General features: G+C 34.0%; 1 protein-coding gene across 3 annotated transcripts in view; it reads right to left on the bottom strand.

Moving 5' to 3' along the window:
* MON2 (MON2 regulator of endosome-to-Golgi trafficking) overlaps nucleotides 1-25,942 on the bottom strand; it is a 105,309-nt gene that overhangs the window by 56,017 nt on the left and 23,350 nt on the right. For all 3 annotated transcript variants that reach the window (XM_077913643.1, XM_077913644.1, XM_077913645.1), the window contains exons 3-11: nucleotides 24,702-24,829; nucleotides 23,642-23,773; nucleotides 22,805-22,934; nucleotides 20,598-20,695; nucleotides 19,738-19,863; nucleotides 17,001-17,195; nucleotides 7,720-7,844; nucleotides 7,199-7,335; nucleotides 5,527-5,680 (exon numbers count right to left, since the gene is read on the bottom strand). In XM_077913643.1, the coding sequence (XP_077769769.1) occupies nucleotides 5,527-5,680; nucleotides 7,199-7,335; nucleotides 7,720-7,844; nucleotides 17,001-17,195; nucleotides 19,738-19,863; nucleotides 20,598-20,695; nucleotides 22,805-22,934; nucleotides 23,642-23,773; nucleotides 24,702-24,829 (1,225 nt within the window). The remainder of the gene's footprint in view (nucleotides 1-5,526; nucleotides 5,681-7,198; nucleotides 7,336-7,719; nucleotides 7,845-17,000; nucleotides 17,196-19,737; nucleotides 19,864-20,597; nucleotides 20,696-22,804; nucleotides 22,935-23,641; nucleotides 23,774-24,701; nucleotides 24,830-25,942) is intronic.

The raw sequence follows: 25,942 nt of genomic DNA, 5'->3' as shown, positions 1-25,942 counted from the left end.
GTAGTTCAGAGAAGTTAAGAGTGACAAAGTACCAAAAGTGAATGGACATTATTGAATTTATTTCACTTGGAGGAGGCATCCCTTCTCAGTATTCTAAAAACTGATAAGAAAAATTAAGGCCTGACCACTGCCATAACTAATTATTTTAATACTTTCCTTTTCATCTCTTACGCTAAATATGTCAATATTTTTTTAATATGTCAATATTTTAACTGCTGGTATTAGAGAAATACTTACATATAAAACAGAGTACGACTGAGTGAATGATAAAACTTCTCAAACTCGGACTCAGGTGCTTTCAAATTAAGGTACTATAAAATCAAATCAATTCTATAAACAGGAAGATATTTTCACACTGAGAATGTATTACTATGGGATATGCAGCTTATCTATTATCTCAGACACAATCTGCCAACAGGGTAAAAATAATACTCAGAGCATCAATATGTCAAAGTCAAATTTTAGAGCAGTTTCTACTCCATAGTTAGAATAATGCTTTCAAAAGGAAAGGTAACATATCTTTTGTCTTAAGTCATGGCAAATATGGAGTTATGGTTTTAAATTTCTTAAAATTGAAATCTGTCAAGATAATTCAATGGAAAAAGAACTGGTGGTACTGGAACAACTGGATATTCACATGTAAATGAATGATGGTGGATCTCTACCTCATATCATATACAAAAAACTCAAAATTAATCCATGACCAGGGCACCTAAGTGGCTCAGTCAGTTAAGTGTCTACCTTTCACTTGGCTCATGATCTCAAGGTCCTGGGATTAAGCCCCATATAGGGCTCCCTGATCAGCAGGGAGTCGGCTTCTCCCTCTCCTTCTATCCCTCTACCCACTCGTGCTTGCTCTCTCTCAAAATAAAATCTTTAAAAAATAATAATAACCAATGACCTAAACATAAGCGCTAAACCTAAAAACTCTTACAGGAAAACACAGGCAAAAATCTTCACAACCTCCCATTAGGTAATGATCTGGTAGATATGATACCAAAAGCACTAGAAACAAAAGAAAAAATGGATTAACTGAGTTATTCAATATTAAAAACTATTGTGCTTCAAAGGACACTATTAAGAAAATGAAAGGCAATCCAAAGAATAGGAAATTTTCACAAATCATATATCTGGTAAGGGACTAAAGATCCAGAATATATAAGAACACTTACAACTAAATAATAAAAGACAACCCAATTAAAAGGGAGCAAAGGATCTGAAAGGACAATTCTCCCAAGATGATATATAAACGGCCAATTAGCATACTAATGAGATATTCAATGTTATCAATATATAGAGAAACGCAAATTGAAATACAGTACAACATTTAATGTCCACTAGGATGGCTATAATCAAAAGACTATAACAATAATAAGTATTGCTGATGATGTGGAGATACTTGAACCTCCATACACTATTGGTGGGAATGTAAAATGGTAAAAGCAGCTGGGAAAATAGTTTGGAAGTTCTTCAAAGAGTTAAATATAGAGTAATATATGACTCAGCAATTCTACTCCTAGGTATATATCTATGAGAAATGAAAACATATGTCTAAGCAAAAAGTTGTACACAAATGTTCATAGCAGCATTATCTCTAAAAGCCAAAAAGTGGAAGCAATCCAAATACCCAACTGATAGATAAAATAATCCATAAATTGGAGTATTATTTAGCCATAAAAAGAAATGAAGTATTAATACATCCTACAACAAGATGAACTTTCAAAATATGCTGAGTGGGGCAGCCCCACTGGGGCAGCCCCAGTGGCGCAGCGGTTTAGCACCACCTGCAGCCCGGGGTATGATCCTGGAGACTTGGGATCGAGTCCCACGTCAGGCTTCCTGCATGGAGCCTGCTCCTCCCTCTGTCTGTCTCTGCCCCCGCCCCCCCCCCCCGAATAAATAAATAATAAATATTTAAAAAAATAATATGCTGAGTGAAAGAAGCCTGAACAAAAGATTATTTATTGCATGATTACATTAATAAGAAATATCAAGAATAGGTAAGTCAGTAGAAACAAAGTAGATTAGCGGCTGGCAGGAAAATGGGAAAGGGAGAGCCAGGAATGACTGATAAGCAGTATGCGGTTTCTTTCATAAAGAAAGATCATCAAGGATCATAAAGAAGTCCTGGAATTAAAGGTGTTATTGCTTTATTGTTATATCAAAAATAAAATTGAAATCACTAATTATAGTAACTCAATAAAAGAGATTTCCAACCTCAAGTTCTAACAGGGATCCCTGGGTGGCGCAGCGGTTTAGCGCCTGCCTTTGGCCCAGGGCGCGATCCTGGAGACCCGGGATTGAATCCCACGTCGGGCTCCCGGTGCATGGAGCCTGCTTCTCCCTCTGCCTATGTCTCTGCCTCTCTCTCTCTCTCTCTCTCTCTCTCTATGTGACTATCATAAATAAATAAAAATTTAAAAAAAAAAATCAAGTTCTAACAGTCTCTGAATCATAATCAAGATTGCAGGTAGGTAATTTATAAAGAAATGCAAAACTCAGAATAAACAACACCTATAAATAAATATCATTTGTTGTGCAATTACTCTTGGCCTGAGACTCTAAGAGATTTTTTTATGTATACTTTCTTGTTTAACTCCTCATGAAATTCCTAAGATACAGATGATGAAACAAGGACTAAAGTGACACAGTTATCAATCAACAGTTCTTAACCCAAGTCTGACTCTAAAGCCTATCAATTTAACCCCTGGTATATGCCAGTTCTGAGGATTTTAAAATTTAGGTAATCAATAAAAATATATTTATATTATTGATTAAGAGATCTAAGCTCAAAAAAGGAAGGTAAAGTTTATGGGTTTAATTATTGCCAAGCCAACGAGCCTTTTAGAGCCACACATTAAGTCTTTGAGTGCTAAGCATTTTTTTTTTTTCAAATTTCTCTTCTCAAAGAGCAAATGATCTACTGAGAAAATGCATCTAAAACAAAGAAAATAATCCTAAATACCCAAGACTCTAATCCCTAGGTTCTATGGTAAAGACTCTTAAGTGTTAGAATAGTTCAGAGAAAAAGGTGATTTATGCTTATTTTTATTTATATACCACAGCCTATAACAAAGCCAACAGTGTCTTATCTCGATATTTCAGTGCTATTTTATTAGAACTAATATATAAATTCCAGTTTCAGATAAAATGTAACCCATTTTTTAAAGTATTTATAAATTTAAGGTAAAGGTGCAAAACTCACAAGCCCAAATTTGAAAGCAGCCATTGTGTAATTAGAAAGAATGTCAACACTACTTAGTATAAACTGCTTCCGTCTGTATATCACTTAAGTTTTCAAATGATTATATACTTAAAAAGTCAATAAAAGAACAGAATACACAATGGAGACTTATATGTATGCCTTCAAAGAAAAAAGTGAAAATAACTTTATACTGAATTTCATAACAAATGAATGAAAGATGCCAATTCAAAAGGGAGGCTTCAGTGGAAACATACTAATTCATGTACAAAAGAAAAGCAATATTTTTAGCTATTTTTGACTTCAGAGGTGAGTAATCTCAGTGTTTATAGCACTAAAAAAAAGAAAAATCTATGTTCCTTTAGAGATTTAGTCCTAACTTCGTATTCAAGTGAAAATAATGTGCTGTATTCAAAATAACAGTATTTACTAGCAGAGCTAGTTAAAATCCAACTCTCTAAATTGATAAGGAATAAATTATCAATAAACAATTGGTTCAAGCTTCCATTTTAACGTTTAAAAAGTTATTCATACAACTTTGCCAAGTACTTACTCCCTTGTCATTTGTCTTCCTCAAGCATACATCTTCACTATCTCCCTTTAGTTATATATTTGCTCAAACTTACATCCTCAGAGATCATTTCTGTCCCTATCTCTACCTTGGTCACTCTCTACCCCTTAAACTGTTTTGTCTTCAAAGAACTAACCACTACCCAAGGTGATATTATATGTTTATTTGAAACTTTACTATCTCACTCTCTAAAATGTAAGTTTTGTGTTGGGTTTTTTCAATTTATAAAATGAGGTGGGGGAAATGAATGAGATTATCATCTCCATCAGTGCTAGAAATCTGATTTCTTTTAAATTTGATCCTCTAGTATACTTGAGTCACTAGCCTTTGTAGCAAGCAAAAGCTTCTATGAGACTAGGTAACTTTAGTATCTTTTAAATGAGTAAGAATATAATGAATTTTAGTTAAACATTTCAGTCCTCTATGATTCTATACTTTTATAATTTTAGGCAGAATAAAACTGCATGGCAAAATACAATGATTATACAATGCAGACCAATATATCATATAAATTTATCATTTAACTAGTCAGAGAGCAGAGATTGGGCTCATGGGTAAAGGGGAGTGGAAGACACTGGCCTCCAGTTATGGAATGAGCAAGTGATGGGAATAAAAGTTATAGCCTAAGAAGTGTGGTCAATGATATTGTAACAGTGATGTAAGAGGATAGATGGCAGCTACATTTGTCATGAACACAACATAATGTACAAACTCGTAAAATCATTATGTTGTATAATACACCTGAAACTTACATGTGTCAACTATACTCAAATTTAAATAAACAAACAAGTCAGAGCCTGTGCTTCACACTTTGAGTTTTGATTTACAATCATTAGAAGAGTGTTTTAATTATACATGCCAAGCATTCAAAATGTATAGTTGACTGCCTGCCTCACAGTAAGTGCAGTAGTGTTAAATCTACATAGGGTTAATTGCTTTATTTCTGTAGCACTGTTGTTCACTCTGACTCAAGAAAAATCAACAATACACTGTCAAATATGTATTTGTTAAGCTGAAATGGCTAATGACAATAAAAATAACACGTATGTTGGGATCCCTGGGTGGCTCAGCGGTTTGGTGCCTGCCTTCAGCCCAGGGCGTGATCCTGGAGTACCGGGATCAAGTCCCGCATCAGGCTCCCTGCATGGAGCCTGCTTCTCCCTCTGCCTATGTCTCTCTCTCTCTGTGTCTCTCTTGAATAAATAAATAAAATCTTAAAAAAAAATAACACGTATGTAATCCATTAAATACTTTAAGTTAATTAAACTAAAAGTACTGTGTGTTAAACTCTAAAAACATAATTAGCTACACAGTTAAAGTAACTCTTCTCACCTATAAAATCTTGAAAGGTAGATATATTATTACTCTCACTTTTTAGGTGAAGAAACTGAGATTTTACAAATGGTTAACTAATTTGCTTCTGATAACTCAGTATTCGAAGATCTAAATCCAAAGTCATATATTTAAATCAAAAACCCATATAGAGCAGCTGAATAGGTCCTCAGGTAAAGAAACCACATCTTGTTTCACAATGCCGTTAACACTAACACATCAACAAACAGTACAAAAGAAAAGAAACAAAATCCAATCCTTGGTAAAATTCTCAAAATATGACAAGAGAAAATTAGTTCTAAATTGCATTAGTTCAAATTGCATTACTAGGCTTAAAATTCAAAGCATAACGCAGAGAGAAAGATTTTAAGATAAAACAGTCCCAATGACATCATTTATTACAAAATAAACTACTACTTACTAGGTGGCTTTTGCACTGCCTTGTACTGTTATAGTCAGAATAGGAATCCAAGTTCCTCTATATTCAAATGCTGGTAGCAAAGTAACACCTCCACCAATCCCCAACATTCCTGAGTTAGCTGGTGTTGAGACAGGGCCACCTGAGTTATTGTTTCCTTTTAAATAAGGGGGAAGACAGCAAAGATACCAATTTACTAATTACAAATCAATAATACTCAAATATCTGGCAATTAAAAAACTGTTCTACAGGAATGGATACTGCACAAATAAATAAGTTTATCAATCCTGTTTTGGCTATTAGAAAATCTATTTCCCTAGAACACCAGTTCCTTTTTTATAAAAAAGGTACTAATAAAAAACTACCAAGAAATTTTCTAATATAGGGCAGCCTGGGTGGCTCAGCTGTTTAGTGCTGCCTTCAGCCCATGGCATGATCCTGGAGACCCGGGATAGAGTCCCATGTCAGGTTCCCTGCATGGAGCCTACTTCTCCCTCTGCCTGTGTCTCTGCCTTTCTCTCTCTGTCTCTCATGAATAAATAAATAAAATCTTAAAAAAAAAAAAAAAAAAAAAAAGAAAATTTTCTAATATACCTTTCGTTAAACCATCTTTTTATCAGAGGTGAAAATAAAGAATTAAAAACCATTAATTAGATAGTAAATAGTGGAAGACAGAGAAGGCAAAGAGAAACAAGAAGTCATACATTGATCTCCAAACAAGCTTAAATCAAGTTTACCTATTTTGTTAAAAGACTGATATATTCATTTGGGGAATATAAAAATAGTGAAAGGGAATAAAGGGGAAAGGAGAAAAAAATGAGTGGGAAATATCAGAAAGGGAGACAGAACATGAGAGACTCCTAACTCTGGGAAACGAACTAGGGGTGGTGGAAGGGGAGGTGGGCGGGGGGTGGGGGTGACTGGGTGACGGGCACTGAGGTGGGCACTTGATGGGATGAGCACTGGGTGTTATTCTATATGTTGGCAAATTGAACACCAATAAAAAATAAATTTATAAAAAAAAAATAAGCAGAGAGTAGCTTTTGCACAGTGCTACTATGCCAAAACTGTAGTCCTGGGATGGAAATTTAAGATATACAGACCTCACCACTTACAAAATGACATTTGTAAATAATAAAGTTTTATACAATGTTAAAAAAAAAAAAAGAGAGAGAGAGAGAGACTAATAGACCTCCTAAGGTGGTGACCCAGATTCTTTAAAGAGAGGCACAAAATGAAAATTCTTTAAAAAAAAAAAAAAAAAAAAAGATTTTATTTACTTACTTGAGAGAGAGAACAACAGAGAGAGCACAGGCAGAGGGGAGCAGAGGGAGAAGAAGCAGACATGAGGCTCAATCCCAGGACCCTAGGATCATGATCTGAGCAGAAGGCAGATGCTTAACTGACTGAGATACCCAGGTGCCCCAAAATGAAGATTCTTCTAAAATGAGGATAAGTATCTAAAGTCTTATTCTTATGTGAGAAACAAAGTATATCAGAGAAGGAAACATATTCTGGAAAGATAAACACCGTTGCCTCAATGAGACTGAATATTACATTTAGGTAATCCAAATTTCTCTAGTCACAAAATTTCTATAAAATATCCTCTCAGAATAGTGAATATAGTAAATCACACACAGCAGAATATAAAAACAAAATATGAATTAGCTTTTACCAGCTTGGTTTGTTGTAGCAGGATTTCCAGTAGGAGGGACAAGAAACAACGACTGAATAAAAGATCCCAGAGCATTCACGATATCACGAAAAACCTTGGTAGAATGTTGTTTCATATCATAGGACTGACAAAATGACCTGTAAAATTTTAAATGTTTCTGAGAAAAATATTTGAACATATTAAAAAATTTTAACATTTTTTATAGTAAGTGATGTTGATATACCAGTCTGAATGCTATACTTAAAACTTCACACCTGATTTTACTAAGTTAGTACAAAGGTTCAGACTGAGAACATCTTGGCCATATTAACCAATATATTTGGGTTGATAGCAATTACTACTCATATTTTTTTTGCCCATCTCTCAGTTGTTTTCCATACTCACACTACTACCCCTCCATATACATACAATATTCAATTTTCTCTGTTTAGAAATCATTAATATTTGGGAACAAATACTTAAACTGTTCCTACTAGCAAATATTAACTTATGTATTTAACAAAATATTGCTGAGGTTTTACCTTAATAGCTGAGGTTGCACACAGAGTCTGTGTATTGATTCTACTGCAACAGCTCGTAGCCACTGTGGTTTATCTGCATCCAAAAATTTCACCAGAAGTGACAGAAATATCTCACATTCAGTTACCTAAAAAGTATAAGACTTTTAAAATATTATTTCTTAAATCTAAGATGAGAATTTACAAATTACATTCCTGTTCTTAGTGTTATGGGCAAACCAATAAAACCTACTAATTTTAAATAAATTAAAATTCTTGTAATAAATTAAAATTCTTAATGGGAAGTAGAGAAAAAGAATGGAAAAGCAGTTCTTTAGAGAAAAACTAATAGTATAAACCATCAATCTCTGTCTACAACCCTGAAAACACAGGCAAGTGATCTGCTAACATGGTTAATCTTTTACCCTTACTCTTTAGAAAGCACTATGCACTATCCCACCATCCTCATTCCGGCAGGAAACATATATCATGTAAACTGCTGACAGGATGTGTGTTCTACTCTTCAATAATACAAGTTTTTCCATATGTTCTTTTGCTGTTTAAACAAAAAAGCAATAAGCCTAAGCAAGTTTAATTTATATCTTCTATAGGAAAACAAAAAGGAATTTGTAGCATAAGATACACAAAATACTTAGGATAAGTCCTGGTACATAGTTTTGCTTTATGAGTTATCATTACTGTTATTATTAATGTAAGCCATCTCCTCAGCAAGCTCTTTGTAAATAAAAATGTTTGAAGCACATTCTCAACACTATGCATTAAATGTCTGACAAATGAATAAATGACCAAAAAAAAGTATAACCGGGTTTTTCAAAGGTCAATGGATTACTTCTGTTGCACAGTAACTGAGGACATAGTAGGACCTCTGGGAGCTAAGAGTGTGACACTGTGATTACTAGGCCAAACTGAACCCTCCTTTCACACCAACTGCAACGCATTATTGGACAAGTTAGCTGGGGGTACCCTAAAATGAGCAAGCATCATGTGGAGCAAAAAATTTCAGGAACATAGCAGCCTTCAGGATGTTCGCCCAAAGTCTTAGCAGCTGGTATTCTCTAATGGTTTTCAGTACTGTTAACTGGATGCTTACATCTAGGACATAATCATGAGGATAAAGCAGGAGGGATCATTAAAAACTTTATCCTTGGACAGCTATGACTGCGAAAGAAGACAGGGGTTTATCACCATCCTCATCATGAGGACAGTTGAAAAACACTAGCTCAGAAATCAGATGGGCTCAGCTTCTTTACCTACCGAGTGGATGACATGCTACACAGCCTTCTTATAAATAAAGGACAAAAGTATCTACATCTTCCTGAGAAATCAAATGAGAAATCTTAAGAATAAAAATGTCCCCTAAACATGATAAAGTGCCATGCAAATGCAGAGCATGTTATTTTTTTTCTAAACAAATAACCCTTTTAATAAAGAACTGAAAAAGAATTGTGCTGGTGACCACTGTGCAAGTTGTATCTACTACAAATTTTTAACATTAGTGGGTCATCCAAATGTATACTACCTATTTTAGAGTGAAAGTAAAATATAAATGTAGTAGAACTGACGGTTCATCAGCTAAGTTTTGAGGCCAGAAAAAAGGATTCTCAGAAACATCATTATATCACAGCCAGAGGCAATACTGTTCTAAAACTTGCCTTGAAGAGTATATCATTTTCTCTCCTATGGGAGATGGACTACAACATGTATCAATCAATTTATACTGTGGCCACTACAACCTTGTGATTTGGGTAAAGGAGAGCCTCCTCCTGAGGTCTGGAACTTTGCTGTCCCTTCCTCCTTTCTTGCCAAGTATGAAAGTCTGATCAGAGAACTCATGTTGAGGTCATTGAATTATTCTTAAGGACATGAATGGAGTGTGCCTGTTGTGCATCAGTTAAGCCTTTTCCCCAAGAGGTTAAACTCAGAGGGAAACAGGTATTAAGACTGGTATCTATGGCCTAAGTCCAATTCCTTGTGGCATGAAGATACTTCATGAACTCCATTATACCACCATAAAGAGTGATGAATGCTTTTGAATTCCTACAGTCCTCAGGTAATGCACAGTAGTCAAGAGACAAATGCTTAAGATTAATCAAAGTCATCCTGGTAGAATTTCTAATCACAGTATTACATAGATTTCTTCTGATAAGGGATTATTACATAATAATATACATAAGATAACTGTTGGCTTAGGACACAATAAAGAGATGCAGGAGTCTATCTCTCAAGGGCTGATAAGAGTTAATAACCCTATAGCTAATGGATTTGTTAGTGCTAAGATCCTTTGTTGGAGACATCTATGTGAAGAAGTGGAAAATTAAGTTGAGTTAATTTAGCCCCATTTATTTCTTCTTAAAAGCAGTGAGTCAAAGGCAGAAGAGAGATATGCTGGCCACTTATAATTAAGTTTCATAAATTCCTTAAACATATCTTCCTTAAAAAGATTATCTGGGCACAAAGCCTAAAATAAATGATTCAGAAAACAGAGAAGCACCTAGCTCAGATGATAAAAAAAAGAGAAAGAATATAATATACTAGCTATATTATCACCCTTTCTGAATGACTGGGGCATTCCAATTTCCTCTAGTCAGTCTAGGTATATTAACACAACTAAACTTTGAATTTTAGTTATCTTTATCCCTGAGCTACTTGATAGAATAAGATAAGCTGATGAATACTGGGGGAGAACAGATTCACTAGTGCAGTGATTTCCCCAACATGGGGTCAAAGTGAGGTCACAATAATTTTTATAGTAATATAAGATATTACTTGCCATTTTCATTTTATTAACATTTGTACTGACGGTACAAAAGCAATGGTGGGTAAAACAACTTTGGCAAGAATCAAGACACTAACAGCAAACTGCACTAGTGTCTATTCTTCATTGTCACTCAGTTTTTTTTTTTTTTTAAGATTTTATGTATTTATTCATGATACAGAGAGAGAAGCAGAGACACAGGCAGAGGGAGAAGCAGGCTGCATGCAAGGAGCCCAGTGCGGGACTCAATCCCAGGACACCAGGATCACGGCCTGAGCCGAAGGCAGACTCTCAACTGCTGAGCCACCCAGGCATTTTTTTTTAAAACCACTCAGATATTTTTTTTTTAAAAAAGGTCTATTTCACTAAAAAACCATGATGAATAAAAATAAAACAAAAATAGCAAGAATACAAAATTTAAATTATTGATTTTAAGTCTAACTTATAAGTGCATGTCTTTTTAATTTTCTGTGTGACAAAATGAGAATCCATATGAAGCATTGTTACTATATATCAACGTACAATGGTTGTCTGGAGGAAAAGCACAGTTCAGAATGATTTAGTCACTTTTTCGCCTATGGAACACCATTTTGGCTGAAAGAGCAAAAGATAAAATACAACTATTTAGACTTGTGTATAATGCAGATACTTTGTCAAAAATGAACAAAGAAAGCTTGTCACTTTCAGGGAAACAAATGACAGTATTTGTTGCCAATAGATTCAAGCTTTCAAACAAAAATCAGTGTTTTAGAAAACTCGTATCTACCATTGTGACATTGACAACTTCTTAATAACAGGAGACTTATCTGAAAAATAGCTGGTGACTAACCTACATAATTCTTGGTAATGTATAAAGTGTTAACATTTGGAATATCTGCATCACTAAAATACATATTACAAAATCATGTATGGAGAAAAGATACAATCAGAGCACAAGATGAATCAATGAATTTTAATGTAACCAGTATGAAAATGTCATTTCTAAGTTTTCAGATTCTATGCCTTTAAGCTATCACTAGTCCATTTTGGTGTAGTATCAAAGAAGAGGATCTATTGCTAAGATAATATTAATATCCATGAGGACAATTCTGCCTTTTTCAACTACATAACTTTGAGAAGCCAGATTTTCTTCATATGCTTCAACCAAAACAAAGTAGCACAACAGAACGAAAACAAAAGATATGAAACTCCAACTATCTTCTACTAAGCCAGCCATTAAAGACATTTGCAAAAGTTACAAAATCTTTGGGTTGCCTGGGTTGCTCAGTCAGTTAATCATCTGACTCTTGGTTTGGGCTTAGGTCATGATCTCAGGGTTGTGAGACTGAGCCTCATGTCAGGCTCTGCATCTGGGCTCAACACAGAGCCTGCTTGAGATTCTCTCTCTCTCTCTCTCTGCCCCTCCTCCAACTTGCACACTCTCTCTCAAATAAATACATCTTAAAAAAAAAAAAAAAACTAATTAAAAAAAAAAGAAGATATCACTTAAAAATATATATATATATATACATATATATATATAAAATCTTTGTTTTCCCATTGGAAAAATAGTAAGTTTTTATGTTAACAAGAATGGGTTTAATATGATCTCAGACTTAATCTTTAACAAAATAAATGACAGAAATTATCCACATAAACAAAAGCTCCACAACATTTTATTATAAGTATAATGGGATCCAAAGACTACAAAGTATAAGAATTATTACTCTAGTATGTCTCCTAGGAGATGTATCATTTCCATGTTTAAATAAAGAAAACACAAAGAAAGGAGAGACAAGCATTCCATAACAATTACATATCTTATTCCACAAGTACCGCACCTTTAACTTTTGCCTTTGGAGAAACTGTAGAATGTCTAAACTTTCCCATACTGATAAGTTCCAATGTCACAAAGTGTAACACTGAGAAACTAATATCTTTTCCTTTTTTAAAGATTTTATTTACTTATTTGATAGAGAGTATGAGCAAAAGAGAGAGCATGAGTAGGGGCAGAGAGGAAGCAGACTCCCCAGCTGAGCAGGAGCCTGACGCAAGGCTCCATCCCAGGACCCGGGGATCATGACCTGGGCCAAAGGCAGACACTTAACTGACTGAGCCACTCAGGAGCCCCGGAGGAACTAATATCTTATATACAACTGAAGAATTCATCTTTATAAACACAGTCCTAGAGCTGCCTTATCAGGAAGGGAAATTTTACCAGTTGGTTATCAGCCCCTATGAGTGATATACACAGAAGTAGGCATTTTTCTACTTTGAGGTAATAACAATCAATCTTTCTTGTAGCTGGCAATACTGTTATTTATGTTCCCCTTTTATCCCCTCAAGTCAAAGAAATTAAGGTCTAAATATGGAGAATGGTATAGGAACAGTAGTAAGAAAGCAGAGAAGTCAGTCAAATGCACTGGAATTAAGAGCATGGGGTTTAGGGCCTATAAAAGAATTCATTAACATCTCAGCTCCATGGCTTAGAAAGTATGATCTCAGGCAAATTACATAAATATCCTGAGTCTCATTTTTTCAGCTGTATTAAAGTCTAAATGAATTAATATATGTAAAGCACCTTGTGCAGTATCCAAAATATATGCACTCAAAAACAGCAATTTCATAAAAAACTGAAATTACTGAAGAATAGAGTATCCCTATCTCTGAAAAAGTCACCAGATGAACTGCTACATAACAGAACGAGTGGAGAGAAGCCAAGTTCTTAGTCTGTTGGGATACCATAGCAGATCACAGACTGGGTGGCTTAAGTAACAAATTTATTTGGCACAGTTCTGGAGGCTTTAAGTCTGAGATCAGGGTGCCAGCATCATCAGGTTTGCGTGACAGCACTCTTCCTAGTTTGCAGACAGCTGCCTTATTACCATGTTCTCACATGATAGAAATAGAGCAAACAAGCTCCTTTTGTATAAGGTCACTAAACCCCATCATGATGGCCCTACCTGCATGATCTCATCTAAACCTAAGTATCTCCCAAAGATTCCATCTCCAAATGCTATGATGTTCATTTTGAGGGGCACAACGCAGCACCAAGTTTTATAAAAATAAAAAAGAAGCTGGTAATTCTTGGTTTGGAAACAGAAAATGTATATTCTATATTTGTTATGAAAATGTATATTCTATATTTGTTATGTTATATTCTATATTGTTATGATTTGTTATATGTGTTAAGATATAAGCACGCTGCATTACTGTGAGAACAGAAGACTTGGTGCTCTATGACTGACGAGTGGCTATGAAAAAGAAAAGGAGGAATGTCTTTTCTTCCTATATATAACCTTATCTTAATTTAATGTAGCTAAACCTGCATTTTAGAGAGAAGCCCTCCTAAGACAACTCTGATAATATTTAGGAAAATAAGTAGGAGAGTGATATATATTGGGCCTTGTCACAGGTAATGAACTCTACCAGCTTTTGTTTATCTGGCAAGGTCTTAATTTCCCCTTCACTGGCAGGTTTTTTCCCTTCCAGTACTTTGAATATAGTATCCCATTTCCTTCTGGGAACCTGTAAGGTTTGAAACCTATAAGGTTTCTGCTGAGAAATCTACTGAGTCTTAGGAGTGATCCTTTGCATATGACAAGTTGCTTTCCTTTTGCTGCTTGAAAGATTCTCTGTAAATTTTAACAGCTTAATTATAATGTGTCTTGGTATAGCTCCCTTGGTATAGATTAATCTTAGTTATAATTCTCTGAGTTCATGAATTTATATGTCCCTTTCCTTTTCAAAGTTGGGAAATTTGGGGCCTTTACTTCAAATAGGCTGTCTCTTTCTTTCCTCATCTGAGACTTCCATAATGTATTGTGAAGTAATAAATATGTATATTGGTCTCTGTTCCTAGTTTCTGACACTAAAATCCCCATAATTTCCTGAGTAATAGAAGCATCTAACACAGAGCTCCTAAGTCTCTTGGAATTTCCTATGTGAATAGTATCTTCAATTCTAATGAGGCAACTCTTGATGGAATGCAGAGTAGGGGCTGGATATCAGGAAAAACAATCATAATTAGAAATTTGAGATTTACAGCCCCATCCCTCATTCTCTGGAGAGGGGAGAGTGGTAGAAACTGAATTAAAACAAAACAAAACAAAAAACACTGTAAAAATCCTAAAAGTACAGTTTAGGGAGCTTCTAGGTTGGTGAACACATCTACATGCCAAGAGAGCTGCACATCCCAACTTCAGGGAGACAGAAGCTCCTGCTCTTGGGACTTTTCCAGACCTTGCTCTATGAATCTCTTCATCTGCCTGTTCAGTAGTATCTTTTAAAATATTCTTTGTAATAAATAGGCAATAGTAAATAAACTGTTTTCCTAGGTTCTGTGAACTAGTTTAGCAAATTATCAAACCCAAAGAGGAGGTTGTGGGAACTTCCCATATATAACAAAGTTAGAGGGGCAGCCCCAGTGGCGCAGCGGTTTAGTGCCGCCTGCAGCCTGGGGTGTGATCCTGGAGACCCGGGATCGAGTCCCACATCAGGCTCCCTACTTGGTGCCCGCTTCTCCCTCTGCCTGTGTCTCTGCCTCTCTCTTTCTAGCTGTGTCTCTATGAATAAATAAATAAAATCTTAAAAAAAAAAATAACCAAGTTAGAATTTGTGAGCAACCAGGCAACCTACTACTTACAATTGGCATCTGCAACAGAGAAGAGTCTTTTGTGGGACTGAGTCTTTAACTGTATGATCTGTGCTAACTCTAGTTAGTGTTAGAGATGAATTGAAATGTAGGATATCTGGCGGTCAGAGAACTGGTTGATATGAGTAAAAATCCTGATGTCTGAGGTGTTATGAGTGTGAGACTGGAACCCAGTGTGTTTTTCCAGGTGTGTATCTTGGTCTACTGGATGGTATACGATCAGTCCCTTAGAGGCTCTTCATTCTTTTGTTGTTGTTGTTGTTCTTCTTCTTCTGACCTGGTAATTGCAAATGACTTGTCTTCAATTCTGTTGATTCTTTCTTCTAGTCTACTAATCCAATTTACTGTTGACCCCCTCTAGTGACTTTTTCAATTCAGTTACTGTATTCTTATACTTTATGTTTTTGTTTTAGTCTTCTTTACAGTTTCTATCTCTTTATTGATATTCTCATTTTGTTCATACACCACTTTCTTGATTTCATTTAGTTGTCTGTATTCTCTCCTAGCTCACTCAGCATCTTTATGATTATGTTGAATTTTTTTCAGGTAACTCACTGACCTCCATTTCTTTATGGTTAGTTTCTGGAGATTAATTTTGTTCCTTGAAGTGGGCCATGTTTCTCTGTTTCTTAGTATATGCCTTGTTATTTTTTATTGTTGTTGAAATTTGGGCATTTGAAAAAAGCCAACTCTTTTAGTCTTTATGGACTGGCTTTATATGCGGAAAGATCTTCACCAATAAGCTTGGGATCCTCTCAAACCTCTTCTGTCAAATGTGTCTCCTCTGAGCTTGTGTGTGTAATTTCCTAGCTGAAGACATTTATTGGTTTTTATTTAGAATGGAGCTCCCCCTGGTGTATGTCCACATTAGGATGCTCTCTGGGCAACAGCAAGCAGCAGGCCTTGCCTTTGTTCTCAGTAGGCCCAAGTATGCTGCTGCCTTTCTTGTCAGTGAGACAGAAATGGGTTGGGCATACCCCCAAAAAGTCAGAATGGTGGTTACACTATTTCATCTTTTTTCCCATCTGAAGGAGAAGCTGCAGGTCAAGAGTTTTCTCCTGATCACACACCCTATGCTGTGTGAGGAGTGGGATGAGGTATGCAGGTAAGTGCAATGAGGTTTCCTATCCACTCTAATGAACCTCTCTGCTTCACCTTACATATAACCTCTTAACTATATCTGAAGTTCTCACAGAAGTAATCTATGTACTGTTAACTTGGTGTCTCCTTGGAGGACAGAAGGCCTGGAGCTCCAAACTCAAACGTTTTGCTGATGTCACTCAGATTTACATTTTTTAAAAAGTTTCTTTGTGGATTGAAACAGACTATAAATAAGTATAATTTAGAAAGTGTAATAGCTGACAGATAAAGGCTCCCTATCTTTGGAGAAATTAAAGTACTTTTCATTTATTTTCAGCAAGTACCAGGAGACCTTGGCATACATAAATGTATGCAAAATAAATACAGTACTGGACTAGAAGTCAGAACAGTTGATTTTTAATCCTAGAGTTCACCAAATTTTTAACTTCTTTGCTTTAATCTGTTTATATACATGACATAGTATAAGTGAAAGCAGTATAAATTGCAGATACTGTAATTTTAATTATCCTTCAAATGACATATAGATAATTAGCTAAAAAGCTAAATTCCCAAGCCACAAATTCTGTGCTGCCTTCAGATAACAGGCCATGACTCTCCTTGATATACATTAAAAATACTATATAAAACATAAGCAGAATCTAAGAAAGTACAGAATAAACCCATAGGGTAAGCAGAAAAATACCTATAAATACTTAAAAAGAAATTCTGCTAAAGTGAAAAAAAACTGAATGCATTAAAATAAATCACCATTTAAAAAGAGCACTACATGGAATTACACATACAATTAGCACTTACCAAAAGGCTGTAAAATTGCTTAATCAGAACAGATACTACTCTCAGCAAACGCATGCAGATGGGAAAATACGGTTTTTCAACTGGTGCCGGAGAAGATGAAGAGCTGGAACCTTGTCTGAACTTTATATTTGGAGAAAAGAGTTTTATCACAAGAGGACATACCCTTTCTTTGAGGAGGAAACTAAACTCTTGGTGCTATTTGCAAAGATAAAAAAAAATATATATTAACTTAGTTTGTACTTAATACTTTTAAAACACAGTCTTACTAGCAAACAGAACTTAATAATCAGTATGAATAATTTAGCTTTATTATATGTTTAATTTATTATTCTACAGTTTACACACAATTATGAAATTAGTGTTGCTATTTAGAGTATAAGATCAAAATGATCATCAATATTTCAAAAAGTTTTAAAAAGAATCCAATTTAAAAAGGAACATTTAATCATTTAGAATTAAGTGGTTCATCATTTGTCATTTTAATTTTGGTAGAACACTAGCAATTAAAAACAAAGAAAAGAAGAAAGAAGACACATTACACAAATTCAAACACCTAAAGCATTTAAAATAGGCAGCTGAGAGAACATCAGATAGATGTTATATTATTCATTAATTTTATTTTGCCAACATAACAATTCCATTCAGGCATGGAGGATTTAATAATTAATTTCATATTTCATTCTACTTAGATCGCTTAAACAGAATGCAATATGCTGCTTTTTTAAAAAACCCAATGACAAGCATTTTTTTTTTTTTTTAAGTTTTTACTTCTTCAATCCCTACACCACCATGTGGCTCAAACTCATGACCCTAAGGATCGAGTCGCATGCCCCTTGGCTAAGCCAGTCAGGCACCCTAATTATTTTAAAGTCCGGGAAAGCTTGCAAGGGATTCTTAAATTTTACTTGATTAGTCATGGCATATTATACAGAAAACCTTCCTTAAACTGTTAACTCCCTGCCTATATTAGCCAAAAGTAGTCCCATTTTACTGATAGCATAAGGTCTAGAGTATATATATATTTTTAAGATTCTATTTATTTATTCATGAGAGATATACAGAGAGAGAGGCAGAGACACAGGCAGAGGGAGAAGCAGGCTCCATGCAGGGAGCCAGATGCGGCACTTGATCCCAGGACCCAGGGATCACGCCGTAAGCCAAGGCAGACGCTCAACTGCTGAGCCACCCAGGTGTCCCAGGTCTAGAGTATATTTAATGTCTAACCTCAAATATACATTCTTTTGTTGTTTTAATCATACAAATATCATTGAGGCTGAGAACAAGACAAAATTATAAAAATCATCCAATCTAATCTTTAATCTTACAGAAAAGGAAAAAAAAAAAAAACAAGGCACAGAGCCATTTATTTGCTCTGAATTTATTCACTCAGAATTAAGATTTTTTAGAGGTCTCCTTATAAGAAATGAGATGGACTAGAGAACAAAAATGAGACAATATCAGTAAGCGTAAAGATAAAAATACAAGTCTTGGGCAGCCCCGGTGGCCCAGCGGTTTAGTGCCGACTTTGACCCAGGGCATGATCCTGGAGACCCAGGATTGAGTCCCATGTTAGGCTCCCTGTGTGGAGCCTGCTTCTCCCTCTGCCTGTGTCTCTGCCTCTCCCCTTCTCTCTCACTGTGTCTGTCATGAATAATAAAAATTAATAAAAAATAAATAAAAATAAATAAAAGTCTTATCTAATCTCACTTCCTATAGATAAGTTATTTGATCATTGCTAACTTCTGAATGTATATCTTTCCAGACTTTTATATGCATTTTAATATACTTTCTAATTCTTTGCCCTCTAAATGGGATCTTAAAAGTTAGGTGGTTTGAAATTCTACTCTCATATCTACAGTTGGTTTCTCTGACCACCAAATATACATTTTCATACTTCACTAAATAAATTTATATATTGGTTAACTAATAAATATTACAGACAACCTTAAAAGTTTTATCTATCCACTTTTCCCCTCACCACTCAACTGAATACAACTGGGCTTCCTTTATAACCACAAGGAATCATCCCAACTCTACTCAAACTATTCTCATCACAGTCATCATGACCTTTATGCCCCCAAATTATCAACCATATAATAAAAGTTTCAGTTCCAATTCCTGTGCTAAAGAATCTTCTACTATTGCGGCATGTGATTCACACATTCTGTAGGTCAGAGGGAAAGATAAAACAGATGACTTAAGGAAGCATTATGGTAGGGAAAAGAGCTAGGCTAGTAGTAAAAAGATCTAAATTTCAGTTTAAGATGTGCTAATAACTAAGGAACCCGATGTACATCATTGAATCAATTTTAGACTTTAGCCTCTTGCAAATTAAATTAGAAGTTTGGAGTCTTTCTTACTTTACTCCCTATTTACTCCCAATACTGTGTTGAAGTATTTTGTATTGCAAGTTAAATTTATCAACCACTGACTACTTCTTTTTTCCATCTGAATTATCCAAAAGCACATAGTTTTTGTATTTCAATTTTCAAATATTATAAAAAATAGCTCATTACCAAATTCCCTAATATACACAGGATGGGAAATGCCTCACTAGGCGGTCCCTAGGGATTCCTTCTAATGTTAAAATTTCAAAATGGTAGGGCACTATAATAACATAGTCTGAAGCTGTAATTCTTTCAATCCTCTAACGTGGGAAAAAGAATATATGTTACTTTTTAAAAACCATCTATGAAAAAATTATTATTTTTATTACAAGATACTACAAATGGCTTACTTGTAAAAAGACCTGTGGAAAATCATTCAGGACTGACTCAAGTAATTCAAGGCCAAATGTTCGAGTCATTTCTGTCATCCCTACTAGCCAGTAAGGCGCATCAGCGTTAACCAACTGACAAAGGTCCTGGGAAAATAAGTCAAACAATAAATAAAAAAATAAATAAAACATTCACATACTGGAATGAAATGTGCTTTCCAAAATTCATAAAATTTTTAAAAATTATCTCTTCTTATTTGGTAGTTATTTTTACCTCTTAGAAACTAAGCACTGGTAATTCAATTCTGACAAACTATATACTTGATTATATAAGTAAACTTTCATAGAACTATATAACTATTGATAATACATAAGGTGTACAGATAAATAGTTAAGTCTTTTAATGAAAAAAAACACTTAACCCTTTAATAAAAAATAAAAACTTCAGTGCAGATAAATCTTATTTTAATTAAAAGATTTATTTATTCATGACAAGTAACATAAAAATGAGGTATCTGTATATCAAATTATATTAAATAGACCAAAGGCTTATTAGTTAAATTTTTATGTTAAAGGAATTATTTTATATTACTAGTCATCCCTAATATGCCTATTTTTCTAGTTCTGGGGCTAATTCATTTTACTTACTTAAAATGAAATGTAACACTTTATCATGTTGCTTAGCCATTAACTATAGATGATGCTCTTTAATGTTTTATGACATTTTTATAACATTTTTAAAATACTACTTTTGACCCTTTAAAATCTGACAATTTAAAAAACTGACACTTTAAAAATTAAATCAGACATAAAATTCCAAAATCAAAAATTCACACAAAAGTATATTTTATAATAAAAATTATTTTTATCAACTGAAATACCTGGAAAAGCATGTATGCATCTTTAGCACAAGGTTTGAGGGTGCTGACAGATCTTCTGTTACTATTTCCTTGGACCAGTACTGGTTGTTCTATAATATCTGCAATCAAAATAGGATGTGTTTTAGGGGTTTATAATGACCTTTAATAAATCCTATATGCTATTTAAAATAAATGTTTATGAAATCATAAACTTTAAATATAGGCTCAGAACTATGCCTCCAAAATGGAGGGAAAAATCAGGAATTTATTTTTATATAAAATGCCATAAAAACTACTCTTAACTATCTTATGTCATTTTAGTAAGCTTGTTACTTTTATCCTACACATTTGATTTTCCCAGGTTCCCATTCCCTAATCCCTTTATTTTATGGATTTGAAATTCACATGATTGATGAATGTGCCTTTAAATATCAAACAAACATAAAAGTTTACCACATGGTTAATTCCATTATCATCTCAGCATATACCAGAGAATTAACTGCTTAATCTGCCACAATTACTATGTCAGATATAGATACTGACAGCTAGAAAGGTGCTTCCCTACTCAGCATTTCTTTGAATACTAGTAAGATATCCTTTCCTGTAAATTGTGACAGCCTGTTTTGAATAAATGTTGACTTAATGACTACTTAAAAAACAAATAAAGTTCTAAGTATTTCCACCTTACTAGAAAGTATTAAATGAGATACTGGTCTTTAGAGACACACAGCTAAAACTACCAACCCAGGAATCATAGTGATGTTATGAATTTATAACACATCCAAACTGGAGAACTGCCCTGTTTTATCCTATAACTTTAATTCTGTAATATTTCAAACTCTAGACTTCAACTGGCATTAACCCTGGGGAAAAAAAGAAGAAAAACCAATACATCAAATATGTGGAAATATTCTAATAAACCAACAGATTAAGAATGTCTGAAACTGAATGTGAAAAATCTGACCAAAAGAAAAAAAGAAAAAAAGAAAAAAAAAAAGAAAGATCTGACCAATGGTTAACTTTAGGAAAACTGAAGGAATTATTAGAATAGGCAGCATTACCACTACTTACTAGTATTCCCATTTTTTAAAGTAATACCAAAAGAACCGCAAATGAAATCAGAGCATAAAATTAAAAGTTGGGGGTGGGGGAAGCCATGTAAAAGGAAAAGGTAGTTTAACTTTTGTTTCTTGAATGCATAAAGCAGACAGGTTGCTTAGAAGGTAACACCTTATGATCATTTCAACTAATTATGGGGGTTAATTTACTTTTCATCCAATAACAAGTGAAAAATACAATTTCTATAGCTAAAAGTTATCAAACTATTAAAACTATAACAAACAGTATCTCTAGGGATCCCTGGGTGGCACAGCGGTTTGGCGCCTGCCTTTGGCCCAGGGCGCGATCCTGGAGACCCGGGATCGAATCCCACGTCGGGCTCCCGGTGCATGGAGCCTGCTTCTCCCTCTGCCTGTGTCTCTGCCTCTCTCTCTCTCTCTCTGTGACTATCATAAATAAATAAATAAAAAATAAATAAATAAATAAATAAATAAATAAATAAAACAGTATCTCTAGCTCTGACATGTTTCTAAGTTTTTAGAAAATTTTTTTAAATCACAAAGAAAAAGATGTTTAAAATTACAATAAAGATATTTGATGAAAATATGAAGATTAATCTTTACATAAGTATCTTTCATTAACACATCTTAATAGGTACAGACAAAAATTCACATGAGGGGAAACCCACTCTTGGAAATTTACCTTAAAGAAGTAATTCAAATGGAAAAATATATGTAGGAGGACACTCATAAGAGTACTAAAATACTAAAGACAATATAAGTGTCCAACAGGAAACTAGTTCATTAAACTGCCAAATAGTCACAAAACATAGTGCATCCATTAAAATTTAAATTACAAAAATAAAAGAATAACATGAAAAATTCATATAATGTAATGTTTAGCTAAAAATACATATAATGCAGTTATTTGGTATAATATGTGAAATTATGCATAATTAGAAATAAACAGAAAATAAAGAGTCTATTCTTGGGGTGTAACACTACCGGGGATTTAGTTTTTTGAACTGCCATTGTCAATATAATAGTATTGTTAAAATAAATATATTTTTTCAAGTATTCTAGTTTTTCGGTAGCCTAAGTTCACAGGGCAAAGACTGAAAATCAAAAGAGAAAAATCATGGATAGAAGAAACCACTTTTATCACTCTACCTCTGTGTCGTTCATCTTCAGCAACCATCCTCTCAAAAACAACAGTAACAACTTGTCGCACGGTAGCAGCAGCTGTATTATTTGTAATATTATCTTTTGTGAAGTGTAGTCGAAAACAAAGAACAATTGCCTAAAGGAACAATTTTCATTTGGTGATAAAAGATTGAAGAACAGAATAACTATTTATTTTCTTTGATGTAACCCAAAACTAACTAATTTATGTTTGGCTATTCCAATCGTAGATCCTAAAAATTCCACCATCTTATATAATAAAACTAGTAAAATCCTTGGATTTTGAAGTAATTCAAACTCTCTGTAAATATACAATCACATAAAATTAGGTAAGGTAATGTGAAATACACCTTTCACAACTTGGTTCTTTTAGCATGTATATAAAAATGTGTTATGCTTTATTCTCCCAGAATGACTTGTTTTGCAAAAACCAAGGACTTAAAGGTTGTTATATCACTTAGTCATGTGGAGAAATATAAATATGCTAAGCATGTAAATGAATAAAGTACCCAAAGCAACCGAGAATAATGATACCTCCAAACCTATTTTTTTCTATTTCTGTGGGCTACTTTTCTCTTTTCATTTCCTATTTGTGACTAAGCCTATTAGCTATTCCCAATGGGCTCTGCTCAATTACCTAAACCTCATTTCCACTCTAATCTGGGAACAATAAGGCACCAGTGGTTTTTAACATGCAATGTCCATTATCGTGACAGCCACAGGGAAGTTGCTTTTGGTACAAACAGTACAAGGCTTTCCTCTTTCAGCAAGCTCATTCTAATACTGTCTCAAAGCACTTATGAACTTCGACAACGGGTGTCCTACCTTAGAGAGTGACTCGTCATGAACTACCGTATTGGTTGTTAAAAGAACAAGAACTGTTTGAAGTAGCTTAAGTTCTTCAAGACTGTTTTCCATTAGCTGCCAAAGCATATTAATTATATTTCCAGCTGCAGTCTGTAAAATAATTATTTGAATTACTGTCAGCAAATAAAATATAAGGTGTTTAGATCCCTAAATAAGATGTACAAATATTACCTCACCTGGAGAGAATTTCTCGATCATACTAACAAAACCCATGTTTCTAGATCTATACAGATCAAAACACATCTCTCAACTAATTTGAGATTTACAGCTAATTAATTTTCTTCTCAAAAAAAAAAATTTCTTTAAAACATACCATTTGAATATTTGCAAATAACTGCATCCAATACTGAGATACCTAGTCAGAAGTCGAAGCTCATTTCTACAATGTGGATATATTTCATTCAGACATTTATAGACATATGCAAATTAATTGAGACTTCTCTGTTTCATATATTATTCCATTTACAATGTTACACAAAAAACAAAATGTGATTCAAATTAACACATTTATAAAGTCAATTAAATCTGATATTGTTTAGAATGTTATATTAAAAGCAAATGAATTTATCATTTCTATTAAAGAACCTTATGGAGTACAAAGTTATGGTAACACCACTACATTTGAAAGCAGGATGCAGATTCATAGTGATTTAGTGTTTTTCCTTGTTTTATCATAATAATATTGGTTAGATACAAACAACTCAAATTAATGAACAAATTATCACTTCAGGTAATCTAGGAAAATCATTCTTTCTTCCTTTTAAAAAAATTATAAATTATGTTCTCTTCAATGACACTGATCTGTACTACTGAATGGTGACTTCTTAATCATGACATGACAAAATGCACTTTTTCTTTATTCATTCATTATTCAGGAATGTTTAATAGTGAGAAAATCTGGTGATTCAAGCACATAAACTGCTTTACATTAAATTATCAAGTATGCTTCATTCGCCCCTGATGAAAACTCTTGATTTGATTCTCAGGTGCACAATTGAGAAAAAAATCTTCACATTACCTCAGACACGACTTCATGTGACATGAGTCTCTGAATGGCGGCCAAACATAGCTGAGTAATCTTTGGTTCCTTCGTTCCACAACCCATTAGAAATGGCTGAACAACCTCTGAGCTGTTCTCTTTCAAGGCTTTATTTAGAACACATATAAAATGAATTATTAAATCTAATTCATAAGTAGGAATACATTTTTGTATTTACAACTAGGATTAACAATCTTAATAAAAACCACTTTATGTAAATACTAAAATGGAAATTAAGTAGTAAGAGTTGAAATACTTAAGATGGATACTACAGACTCAATATCTAAACTATCCCCTTTGCTACAGCTTTCCCATGCTTTTTTCCTAGCCCTCTGTCTTTCAGTTTTCCTCCATCTTTTGCTGTAAACTCTTTAGGGACAACTGCTCAGAAGTTCTCCTGCCTCAAAGAAGCACTCTATTTCTTCAACAGTGCAGAAGGGAAAATATGAAAAAGAATTCTTCTAGAGCAGAAAAAGTAATTAAAAATAGTATATACATCATCCCCATCACCCTTCTGAATGTTCGGAAGCTCCCTAGAATTTCATTACATGTCTTGAATTTATATAGTCCTAATTTCTTCAAGAAATAAACTCATTAAAAACAATAACATTACTCGTCTTATTACTAAAGCATTACTTTAAATTAATTGGAGGAACATGCTGCAATTCCAAATCTTAAACTCCTTCCACAAAGCCAATTCTTTCAGAAGTTTTAAGGTAGCAACAAAAATGTAAAAAGTTGGAAAATGCACTAACTGTAGAATACCTAATTAAATTTACGAAATGAAATTAAATCACTAAGTATACACTTACTTAATGGCTATACAAAGATGAATAAGACAGGTTTGTCATCCTCAGAGAATTTAAATAGATAATATGGAATTCCAAGGAAAGAGAACATTAAACTTATGTGTTTGGTATATGGTTTTCAAAGGTACTACATCCATCAATTATTCTTTAAGACTTGTAATTAAGACATACAAATTTTAGTTTTAACATATTTTTCAAAAGAAATTGCTAGAAAGTCATCCATAATCACCATTAGAAATGTAAAACCAGTGTTAACATTAATTTCATCTTTTAAATTCCTAACTTTCTTTTCCAAAAGCTCCCTTTATAGTGTGCGAAATAAAGACCACAATTTTCTACAGCATACTCTGCAAAGTCCCTCAGTATGCCGGGATAAATTACTGATTTAACATAGCTAAGAGATGGCAAATA

This window comes from Canis aureus, chromosome 11 (assembly GCF_053574225.1).
Source record: "Canis aureus isolate CA01 chromosome 11, VMU_Caureus_v.1.0, whole genome shotgun sequence".
In the NCBI taxonomy this organism is placed as follows: Eukaryota; Metazoa; Chordata; class Mammalia; order Carnivora; family Canidae; genus Canis; species Canis aureus.
Note: the sequence above shows the minus strand (reverse complement) of the source record. Positions and strands in the feature narration are given on the sequence as shown.